Source organism: Ailuropoda melanoleuca, chromosome 2 (assembly GCF_002007445.2).
Source record: "Ailuropoda melanoleuca isolate Jingjing chromosome 2, ASM200744v2, whole genome shotgun sequence".
NCBI classification, from domain to species: domain Eukaryota; kingdom Metazoa; phylum Chordata; class Mammalia; order Carnivora; family Ursidae; genus Ailuropoda; species Ailuropoda melanoleuca.
The window spans coordinates 12,814,558-12,826,257 of NC_048219.1; the positions used below are offsets into that span (position 1 = coordinate 12,814,558).

General features: G+C 53.5%; 1 protein-coding gene across 1 annotated transcript; it reads left to right on the forward strand.

The window, feature by feature from the left end:
• The first annotated feature begins 6,932 nt into the window (after positions 1–6,932).
• Positions 6,933–10,615, forward strand: GJB3 (gap junction protein beta 3). The gene is made up of 2 exons (XM_011222233.3): positions 6,933–7,068; positions 9,787–10,615. Exon 2 carries the CDS (start codon positions 9,821–9,823, stop codon positions 10,613–10,615), a length of 795 nt encoding a protein of 264 aa, XP_011220535.1. The 5' UTR covers positions 6,933–7,068; positions 9,787–9,820.
• The last annotated feature ends 1,085 nt before the right edge of the window (positions 10,616–11,700 follow it).

Here is an 11,700-nt window from a genome sequence, read left to right on the forward strand (position 1 = left end):
GAGAGTGTGGGGGGGAGACTTGTAGCAATTTTAGATGGGGAGGCCGGGGAAGGCAAGGCAGCACACCATGCAGAGATGGGGGAAAGTGTGTCAGATGAAAGGAAAAGCAGGCACATGGGCGCGAAGGCTGCAGAAGAGCCCAGGCACACCACGGACAGCAAAGAAGCCGGAGAGGCTGTGCAGCAAGACAGCCGAGAGGCCAGAGTGCTCAGATGAGGCCCGAGAAGGACCAGCTGACACGGGGTCCTACAGGCCATCCCCATACCTCTGGCTGTCACTCTGAGTGAGCAAAAAGCCAGGGGAGTACCTTGGGGAAAAAGGGGGGGGCATGATCCCCTTGGTGGCTGTGTTTACAATAGATGCATGGGGGCAAAGGATAAAGAGGGCCATCAGTTATAAGACACCTGCAATAATGCAGGAAAGAAATTATCTGTGGCTTTGATGTTACTAGGATAACACTAACAGAGTCAGTGAGAAGTGGCCAGATTTCGAAAACATTTTGAAAGTAGCACCAAAATGACTCGGTGGCAGTGAACGTGGGGTAAAAATAAAAAGAGTCAATAATGACTCTTAAGTTTGGGGCCTTAACGAGTAGATGAGTATAATTGCCACTTACTCATCTGGATGAGTAAAGGCTGGAGAAAGATGGGAGAGGGATATAGGGAGCAGGGTGTCGGTTAAAATCAGGACTCCTAGCTCAATTTTAATGTCAAATTAAGAATAGGTTAGTTTTTTTAGTATAAGTAAGTCCCATGCACTATCTGAAATTTAAATTTAACAGAGCCCATGCTTTTGGGTTCTGTTTTGTTTTGGGGGTTTTTGTTTGCTTGCTTGTTTTGGTTCTAAGTCTGACAATCCTAATAAAGAAGGAGTTTAATGTGGGACCGGGTAAGTTTATGATACCTACTGGATGCCCACAGGAGATGTAGGGTAGCCTCTGAACATGTGAGCCCAGAGTTCAGGAGGATGGCCTGGTTGGAGATAAGCACTTGGGCATTGTCAGCCTAATTCTGATATTTTAAATCCTGAGACTGGATGACATTGTCAAGACAGTGAGTGGGGACAGAGAAGAGAAAGAGCCGAGGACTGAGCCCCAGGGCACCCCAATACTTCAAAGTCAGGGAGATCTGGAGGATCCACGAAGGAGACAGAGAAAGAAAAAGCAGAAAGGAAGAAAAGTCAGGAGAGTGTGACGTCCCGGTGACCAGTTGCTGCCGGGAGTGCAGAGACCCAGCCATGGGAGCCCCAGCAAGAGGGTCCGGGTGGAAGGCACTAAGCAAAGGCCCGATGAGAGTGAGCTCAGGGAGGGATGCAGAGAACGGATGGATATTCAACATCAAGACAACTCTTCTAAGCAGTCTGACTCCAAAGCAGTGGAAGATGAGGCAAACACTAAAGAAGTGGGGTGAGGGAGGCTTGTTTGTTTCTGGGACAGGGAAGGACGAGTGCATTTACTGTAAAGGGAAAGATGCAGTCAAGAGCAGAAGGAAGGAGGTGGAGGAGAAAGAGAGGCGGGTGAGGTCCAGGGTGGGTGAGAAGGGGTGGGATTCAGGGCACATGTGGAATGCTTGAAGCTCGACAGTAACGCAGAAAAGCCATGTGTGACCTCTGGTGGCGGATGTGTGGGCAGGAGTTCCAAGTAACTCTCGGCATCTTGGAAGGAAAGCCACATTTTTAGCCTGGATCCTGGGATAGCTCTTCCTTCCTACCCAGAGTCCCGGACATGCTGGAGCATGGCTGGAAAGCCCCCATCCTTCCACTCGACCTGCCTCCCAGTGGGTTCTGCCTGCCCCACTCTGCTCAAGGGAGGAGGAGGCCTTGAGGCCCAGGGAGGGCCAGGGCCTCTACTGCCCATATGCAAATACTAGCAAAACCCCCGCCATAGAGGGAAGCCCCTGCCTGAGGCCTGCCAGACACAAGGGGCGACCTGGGAATAAGACCGGCCCGTGCCAAGGTGTGGGCCAGAGGCAGCACAGGGCCAAGCTTAGGGCCTGCCACCCCCAGAAACCAGGTGTAGGCCCTGAACTGAGTGTGGGTGGCCTGGGCAGCTTCCGAGCCCTGGCACGACACAGCCTTGCCCTGAGGTGAGGGGATGGCCTACATGGCCTCCCACACATTCCCTTGCTCAGGGAGCAGAACTTGGAAGTGGGACAGCAGCCTCACAGCCTCTTTCTGAGTGGGGTCTCTTCCAGATCCCTCCGGAAAAAGCGAAGGCCAGTTGTTGGAGGCACTGCCTGCTGTCAGGAGCGAGGGAGCAGTGCCGGCAAGATCAGAACGAGAGGACCTAGGCCATAAAATCACCCGGTCACCAGAGCCGAATAACCCAACCATACACAGAGACACCACCTCATACACAACCACACACGCACACAACCTCACAAAACCCTACCAGCCACCTCTGCAAATCATACCCATTCACAACCACCTGCCTACTCCCCACACTACCCCATTAACGCCCCACTACCCAGTCGCACACACCAGATAGTTCTCACGCATAACTTTATGTGCTCCCAAGATGAAATCTGCAAACAATCACTGAGCCTCTGAGTCCTGCAGGTGCCGCAGGAGTGCCCCCCGCAAGCTCGCTGCTCTCTCCGAGGGAATTTCAGGGAATGTTCTGAGCATGACTGCTGAGGAAGTGGGCGACGTGGCTTCACAGGGGGTGCCGGGGAAAACCAGGTGAAAAGCAGTGCAGGCAGAGGAAGAAGCAATGGCAAAGGTCAGGCGGCTGGACTGGACAAGGCTTGTCTGTGGAACGGAATGGAAGGCAGAGTGATAGGAGGCAGTGCGGGACCAGGTGGTTCGGAACCTTGTGGGCCGGTGTCAGGAGAGTGGGTGTTAGTCTAAGAGTAATGGTAAGTCACTGCAAGGATTTAATAGGGGAGTGACAACGATCTGGTTTACAGCATTGAAGTACTACTTGCTAGGAGAAAGCATGGGAGGAAAACGTTTTCAGCTCTCAGAGTGGGGAAGACATTTCTAATTATGACCAAGCCCAGAAGCCATAAAAGAGAAGACTGATAAATGTGACGGCATCAAAAATGTTTCAAGTGCACGTGGAAAAACTCCAGAGGCAAAGTCAAAATACAAGTGGGAAACTGGGAGGGAGAGATCTTTTTTATTTGTATCAGAGACAGAGGGCTTCTTTCTTGAATATATAAAGAGCTCCTAAGAAATCAATAATGTAGAAGGCAACCATCCGGTAAAAAAATGGGCAAAAACAAAGGACAACTGACAGAAAGACAAACACAATGGATGTGGAGTATATCGAAAGACACTCATCTTTCTTCACTCATGATAAGAGAAATGCAAAATAGAAGTATAATGAGACCACTGGCAAAGATGGCACAGGGAGAGAACACTCCGCACGGGCCAGGAGATGGGGAAACAGGCCCTCGTGTCCGGTGGCAGCATCAACTAATCCACCTGTGGAGAAGCTGTGGCATTATCTATGAAAAGTACAAATGAGCATACAACTTTAACCCGAAAATTCCACTTCTAGGAATATATACTACAGACCTAATTTTAAAATGTGTTAAATGATGTTTGTCCGAGGATGTTTACTGCAGTGGTGCTTATAATAGAAAGAAGGAAATATACGATTAGAAGCTGCCTTAATTTTCATCAATATGGGACTGATTAAGTATATTATAGTATACATACTATTAGCTGTTCGGGTTTTTTTTTTTTTTTTAAAGAGACAGGTGTACATCTACTGACGGGAGAAATAGAATACGAGTCAGCTGTTATACAAGAAAAAATGAGGTGGTTCTATATCTACCAATAGAGGAAAAATGTCCTAGATTTTGTTAAATAAAAATAGCAAGGGGGGGGGGGTGCCCGGGTGGCTCAGTTGTTAAGCGTCTGCCTTCGGCTCAGGGCGTGATCCCGGCGTTCTGGGATCAAGCCCCACATCGGGCTCCTCCGCTGGGAGCCTGTTTCTTCCTCTCTCACTCCCCCTGCTTGTGTTCCCTCTCTCTCTCTCTCTCTGTCATATAAATAAATAAAATCTTTAAAAAAAATAGCAAAGGGGGGCGCCTGGGTGGCACGGCGGTTGGGCGTCTGCCTTCGGCTCAGGGCGTGATCCTGGCGTTGTGGGATCGAGCCCCACATCGGGCTCCTCCGCTGTGAGCCTGCTTCTTCCTCTCCCACTCCCCCTGCTTGTGTTCCCTCTCTCGCTGGCTGTCTCTATCTCTGTCAAATGAATGAATGAAATCGTAAAAAAAATAAATAAAATAAAATAAATTTTAAAAATAGCAAAGGGAGCACCTGGGTGGTTCAGTCGGGGAAGTGTCCAACCCTTGGTTTTGGCTTAGGTCACGATCTCGGGGTGACTGCCTAGGGCTCCATGCTCTGTGTGGAATCTGCTGGAAATTCCCTCCCTCTCCCTCTGCCCCTTCCCCCCCAAATAAATAGATGAATAAAATCTTTTTTTAGGGGCGCCTGGGTGGCACAGCGGTTAAGCGTCTGCCTTCGGCTCAGGGCGTGATCCTGGCGTTATGGGATCGAGCCCCACATCAGGCTCCTCTGCTGGGAGCCTGCTTCTTCCTCTCCCACTCCCCCTGCTTGTGTTCCCTCTCTCGCTGGCTGGCTCTATCTCTGTCGAATAAATAAATAAAATCTTTAAAAAAAAATCTTTTTTTAAAAATAGCAAAGTGCAGAACCATGTGCATAGCATACCTCCCTTGGGTAAGTGTGGAAAGAAGAGTATCTATACAGTCAAAGATGGATAGTTGATCTCAGGAAGGAAAACCAAGTAACTGGAAACCCAGTGGTCAGGCGGGCAGCCCTTCAGGGAGAAGTCAGGAGCAGCACTAGAAATGTGGGACTCATCAGTGGTGGAGAGTATAGAAAGCCCCAGACTGGATGAGTTCACACAGGAGAGAAGAGGCCGAGTCCTGGGACATGCCCACACTGGACACTAGCGTGTGAGGCCTCCAAGGCGCGAGGAAACTGGGAGGGTGATGTCAAGGAAACCAAAGGAAGAAAGTGTTTTGAGAAGGAAGCAGTGGTCAATGGTGTCAGGTGCTTTTGTCCGCCCAGGAGGATGGGGACGGAGACATGACTATTGGATTTAGCATCATGGAGGTCCGTGGTGACCTTGACAGGGCCGCCTTTGCAACACGCTATAGGGATGGAAATATTGTTCAAAATAAGAATGCGGGGAGCACGTCTGCTCTGAAATGCTGGAGAGCAACAGGTGGTAGGGAGCAGATGGCTGAGTCCTGGACCCTCACAGGACACTGTCAAACTCACACATCCCCCCGCACTACACATACCCAAAGCACGCAGACCCCCCAGCACTGAGCCTCAGCAACGATTTTCAGGGGCCGTGATCCAATGAGTCAAAGATGGTCTCTGCCCTGTGGCTTTGAGCTATCCAGAAACCACGTGGCTGAGACCTCCAGAGCTGGCTCTGCTCCTTATCTGTGTGGCCCTGGGCAAGTCACCTAACTTCTCTGTACCTTGCTTTTCTCATTCTTAAAATCAGGAAGGATCATGCCTTCCTCATCCCGTGCTGTGAGGATGAAACAGTCTTCAGGCCATGCCTGGCACGCAGATGTCTCTGAGCACCAAATACAGGATTAGTTCTCTATCACGATGAGTAGTAGGTAGGGCGATCATGTGATTAATCTTCCCAGGTTTGGGGGCATTTTTGACGTTAATTATACTGGGGCCACAGGTGTGAACCGGAACAGTCCTGGGAAAGTGCCATGTACAGTCACCCTTGTGTTAGCAATACCATCTCTGTAGAGACTGAGGGCTCGGGGCCCAAGGTGACTAAGATCCCGGGACTCCCAGGGTGGCCAGAAACGCTGGGGTTTCTCCAAGGAGGCTGGGAAGGCTCCTTGTCATAGCACATTAATAACTAAGACAAAGCGTCCTTGTCCGCAGAGCCCAGCCCAGCTGCAGCCCAGCTGCAGGCGCGCCTCCTTCCGCAGAATGTCTAGGGCAAAGGCTCTCTCTGCCCTCAACACCCCTATCCCTCTCCCGCAGGATCTGCCCCTTGTCATAACTCAGGCAACGACCGCTCTCCATCCCGCCCTCACCCCTGGACAAAGGATCCCCCCATCTCCTTTCCGGGCACCGGATTCGCCCTGCCCCTTCCAGGGTGGACGCAGAGTCTGCCCCCCACCTGGTTCTCCACAGGGCGCGTGTCTGCTGGGAGGACTCAGCGTCTGAGCTGGGCGCCGCCGTGGAGGGCCGTCGTGCCGGGAGGGCAGACCCCCACAGCGCCCCCGAGCCGGGTCCAGGCCGGACGCTAGGCGGGAACAGTGACCGGCAGGGCGCGGCCACGGTAGCCGTGGTAACGCGTGTGGGCGAGTCGGAATTGCAGGCGGTCCCGGGCCCCGGCACTTCGCAGTTTAGAGCGCCTCCCCTGATCTCATTGGAGCCTTCGCCACAGCCCTGCCCATGGCCACCGATGCCCCCATTTCCCACACGAAGAAACCGAGGCTCGGAGCAGAGACGGGGCGCTCGGAAGGCCGCCCCGGCAGCGGGTGGCGGCGGCACTAGACGCGGACCCCCCGCGGCCGGGCGGGCGCCCAGGCTCCTCCCCGACCGTCCCTCCCCCGCGCCGCCCCCGGCTGCGCCGGCCACCGCGNCGAGGTGGGCGCTCCAGGGGCTGGAAGGCTCCGGGACACCTCCCTCCCACGTCTGCAAACTTGCAAGCTGCCCGGGATGGAGGGAAAACTGGGGAAGGGGGTGGGGCTGGTGGAGGAGGAAGGTAAGTTGGGGGGGGGGTCAGAGTGGTGGCTTTCTGGAGCGTGGCGACAGCTCACGAGCCTTGGTCCCCGGGCTAGGAAAAAGCGAAGGGCTGGGAGGTGGTGTTGGGGGCCAGCTGCGGGTAATCAGACTGGCTCCACCAGTCGTTTCTGGGCTTGCAGGGAAATTCTTTACAGGTGAGTCCAGTCCCCTGGGGTGTGTCAGAGACTGGACAGACAGGTGGAACGTGGGGAAGGGGGCTGCACCCCGATGGGTGTCCGGTGACAGGGCCCCTCTTCTCCAAGGGCTGGCAGACAGACGGGGGCTCCAACCACCACTTCAGTACTTTTGAACTCCCAACAGGTGAGTGTTGGCTGGGGAGGGAATGGTTTTAACGTTTCTTACAACAGCTCAAGAAAGTAGGAATTCTTTCCCTTTAGAGATAAGGAATGGAGGTTAAAACTATCAAGGGATTCTTGGAAGTCTCCTGGCTAATGGTGGAGCAGAGGCTGGAATCCAGCTACGATGGGTGCTCAAAGCACATTCCACTGCCCCTCTCCAAAAGCCAGGTCTCAGAGGAGCAAGTGGGGGAGAAGCGGAGGGTCTCCTGGGATGAGGCCTTCTTCAGTCACACCATCCTGTTGGAGATTGCCAGAGAAAAGGCATCAGGAGAGCTGAGGTGTTGAGAAGCAATTGTGCTTTCTCCGTCTCTTCAGGGTGGGGAAGTCCTTCCTGCAAGCTACCTTGTCCAGATTGTTCCTGGGGCTTCCTGCCCACACCTCAGAGCCCTTCCCCTCCAAGCTGCCTCTCTGAGAAGTCAGCATGCATTTGTGCATTCACCCAGCATTTATGAGTGTCTCCAATGTGCCAAGCACTAGGCACTAAATATAAAGCAGCAAGCAAGACACAGCTGACATTCTAGTAAGGGAGACAGATGATAAGAACAAACAATAATAATAACAAATATTTTAATTTCAAATGGTGGTTAAATTCAAGGAAGAAAATAAAAGGGACAGGAGTGGAGTGACCAGGAGGGCAGGTGTTCCTAGATCCAGATTAATCTGTAGAGGCCCCTAAGATGATGTTTAAGCAGAGACCTCAGTGATGAGAAAGACCCAGCCATACAGGGTTCTGGAGAAAGAGCATTCCAGGCAGCAGGAATAATTGCGGAACCCCCAGATCTCCCAGTGTGGCCAGAGCAGAGAGAATCAGGGTGAGAAAATAAGAGAGGAGGGCAAGAATGTAGAATCTGGGGTTTAATTCTAAGCATAACGTGAAGCTAATAGAAAGTTTTAAATAAGTGAGTGACATGATCCAATTTCATGGACTCTAAGGGCCCAGGACCGGATCCTGAAAGGCCAGTGAGGAGGCCATGGTAATAATACCAGCGAGAATGATGGGGGCTTGAAGGAGGGCGGTAGCAGCAGAGGGGCGAGAAGCAGTCATGCAGGGTTTGGATCCAGAGGCATCATGCATACTCAGAGCCACAACCCCAACTCCAAGAGCACCCACATGTGCACACAGGCCCACACACGCACATGGAGAGACACGTGTTCCCACACCCATGGCAGCACCCAGACACTAGATGTACTCATGCAGACCCACCCGTCCACACCCTCTGAGTCATTCCAGCACTGGAAGGAAAATGTGTGATTCGGGGGCCTGAATACAGTATGTCTCCCTACCGCAAAGCCCGGGCATCCGGCATGGCTGGGGGAGCTAGGGCTCCCCCCAGCTCTGGCACAGGGAGGGGAGGCTGTCTCTAGAGTTTCCCTGGATCTGGTATGCCAGGAGCCAGGCCATTATTACATCCCCCACTCAACCCCAACCTGAACTGGTCCCCCAACTTCACCACCTGCTGACTGTGAGACCTTCGGGAGGTCTCCTCTCCAAGCCTGTTTCCTCTCTGTAGAATGGGGCTTATTGGGGTGGAAGAATTTCCTCTGTCCTTCAAGGTCCTTCTCACGGAATTGACTTGATACAAATTAACAGGAGAAAATCTAGTTTAATTTCATATATATGGGGAATCCACACAGATAGGAAATTCCAAAGACAGGCAAAATTAGGTATATATGTCATCCTGAACTAAAGAGAAGGGAATAGGGGTCAGGGACTTCAAAGGGAAGGAATACAATGCACAGAAGACGAAAAGGAATAAATATTTGGGAAACAAATGTTTGCCAGGCCACTCAGAAACAATGGGATATAGAGGCCTTCGATCAAACAAGCCTTGCTAGGTTCCTCCCTGTCTCCCATACCTATTCATATAAAAATGTAGTTTCTACGGTGATAGCTCTCTTCCTGGAGCAAGTCCTCTATCTGAATTCCTCTAGGCAGTTGAAAGAGAGGTAAAGAGCTTTTCCTGAATCTGATGGGTTTTGACTGCTTTTAACGCAAAGCAATCTTCATGCCAAAGTGGCCCGTTTTGGGGTGGCCTGCTGTTGACCCCTACAGGCCCATAACCCCACCCTCACAAGATGGTAGCAAGGCATTAATGAAGTAAGTTGCAAGAACCTGGGTTGGGACAGGCATCCAGCACAGAAGGGGAGAGGAGGTGGTGGAGAGCACAGCCCTGGCCGCGACAGCCCAACCTTGCATCCAACTGTAGTTTTAAATGAGTGGCTTGCCCTCTCCAGATTTCACAGTGAGTGACCAGCATTTATTGAGCACTTACTATGTGCTAAGTGTTTTACAAGTGTTCTCTTCATCTGTAAATGTGAGCATAGTAGCATCTACCTAGTGAGGTCATTATAAGGACTAAAGGACATAATGTTGCCCAGACCGTTTAGCTCCGTGGCTGGCTCACCATAAATGCTGCGTAAATGGGGATTGTTTCTCAGCAAATGCACATTCCCTTCCTTCCGCCTACAAGCTCTGGGACTTTTGGCAGGTTACTTAACCTCTCTGTGCCTGTATCCCACCTGTAGCTTGGGAAGAAATAGTCCTGATCTCAAAGGGTCATTGGATGGCCACGCGAATCCACCCACGTAAAGAACTCAGGGAACAGCGCCTGGCACACAGGAGATGCTCAACGAACGTCACCTGGTCATGACCATACAGTTTTCCCTTTTATTCTGTCAGGTGGGCACGGCGGCCGGCACCCCCGCGAGGCACCATGGATTGGAAGACACTGCAGGCCCTCCTGAGCGGGGTCAACAAGTACTCCACGGCGTTCGGCCGCATCTGGCTGTCGGTGGTGTTCGTCTTCCGCGTGCTGGTGTACGTGGTGGCCGCTGAGCGCGTGTGGGGGGACGAGCAGAAGGACTTCGACTGCAACACCAAGCAGCCGGGCTGCACCAACGTCTGCTACGACAACTTCTTCCCCATTTCCAACATCCGCCTCTGGGCCCTGCAGCTCATCTTCGTCACGTGCCCCTCGCTGCTGGTCATCCTGCACGTGGCCTACCGCGAGGAGCGCGAGCGGCGGCACCGCCAGAAGCACGGGGACCAGTGCGCCAAGCTGTACGCCGACGCGGGCAAGAAGCACGGCGGCCTGTGGTGGACCTACTTGTGCAGCCTCGTCTTCAAGCTCGTCATTGAGTTCCTCTTCCTGTACGTGCTGCACACGCTCTGGCACGGCTTCGGCATGCCGCGCCTGGTGCAGTGCGCCAACGTGGCACCCTGCCCCAACGTCGTGGACTGCTACATCGCCCGGCCCACCGAGAAGAAGGTCTTCACCTACTTCATGGTCGGGGCCTCTGCCGTCTGCATCGTGCTCACCATCTGCGAGATCTGCTACCTCATTTTCCACAGGGTCCTGCGGGGCATAACCCAGAACAAGGCCCCGAAAAGCCGCAGCCGGGCCTCCACCTGCCGCTGCCACCACAAGCTGGTGGAGGCTGGGGAGCTGGGCTCCGACTCCGGTGATGACAAGAGGCACGCGTCAGCACCCACGATGACCCCCATCTGACCGCGGGCTGGGGAGCGGCCCTGGGGCTACCAATGGGGACAGGTGGGGCAGTACCGCGCTGGTGGAGGGGTCCTGCGGGGGCTGGGTGTCCCCCCCCCCTTTGAATTCACTCATCTATCCCATTTCATTTCTGGCAGATTTTCTGAGCGCTGGGCAGTGTGCTGTCTACCTGGGTAAAAGTCTCCCACCCCAGAGCCAGGGCCAGCCCTGGGGGGGAGACAGACCTTGAGACAAGCAAATTAACTACTGCATGCAAAGGGACATTAGGGGGCTCACGGAGGAGGGGGTGCTCAGGCGGCGCTTCGCTGAGGAAGCCATGTTTGAGCGAGGTGCGAAGCCCTTCCTAGCAGATAGAACAGCAGGGGCAGAGGCCTGGAGGCCACGAAGAGGGAGATGCTTGCCCTGGTTGGATGCATATCAAAGGGAATCTCCATTTCCTGGGGAGGAGCGCCCAGATTTCTGGGGTGGGAAGGAAGTAGTCTCTAAGCCGTGGGAGGTCTGAAGGCCTGCGAGTGAGCTTGTGACGAAGAGCAGAAGGAGGTGACGCCAACCGCTGCCTGAGCTATGCAGGGACCCTCTGGGTCCCCACTGCCTTCAGGGGAAGCCCCCCCCACCCAGTCCTCCTCCCCCCCAGGTTCAGACAGCTTTGCTCCCATCTTCTCCCCACAAATGTGCTCAACCTGGTGCTAGCCTCTCAGACCACACCCCCAGAGACTCAAGGTAGATGTTCTTTGAAATCAATAAAGGCTGTGTTTTATACACGTTGGCTCTGTCCTCTGTTCTCCACTCCCGCCCACGAGACCCTGAGGGCAGGGAAGGTAGCCCGCAGGAGGGGAGAGAGCTATATGTCTGTGGGTGAAGCTAGGATGGGGGCTGTGGCCACGGCTGCAGCAGAAGTTAGGCTGGGGTGGGGGGTTGATCCTCGTGGGGATGTGGGTTGGAACCTCCCAATATATATGTTGTGGTTATAGGTATGGTCACAAGAGGGCGCTGTGCTCCCTCTGCAACAGCGCTTCTAGCATTTACAGGGAGACCCTGCCCTGAGCACACAATCACTGTCCTCTCTGTAGACAAGTCACACTCCC

Excerpts from the sequence above, each read along its gene's own strand:
- GJB3 (XM_011222233.3), top strand. The coding sequence starts at position 9,821 with ATGGATTGGAAGACACTGCAGGCCCTCCTGAGCGGGGTCAACAAGTAC.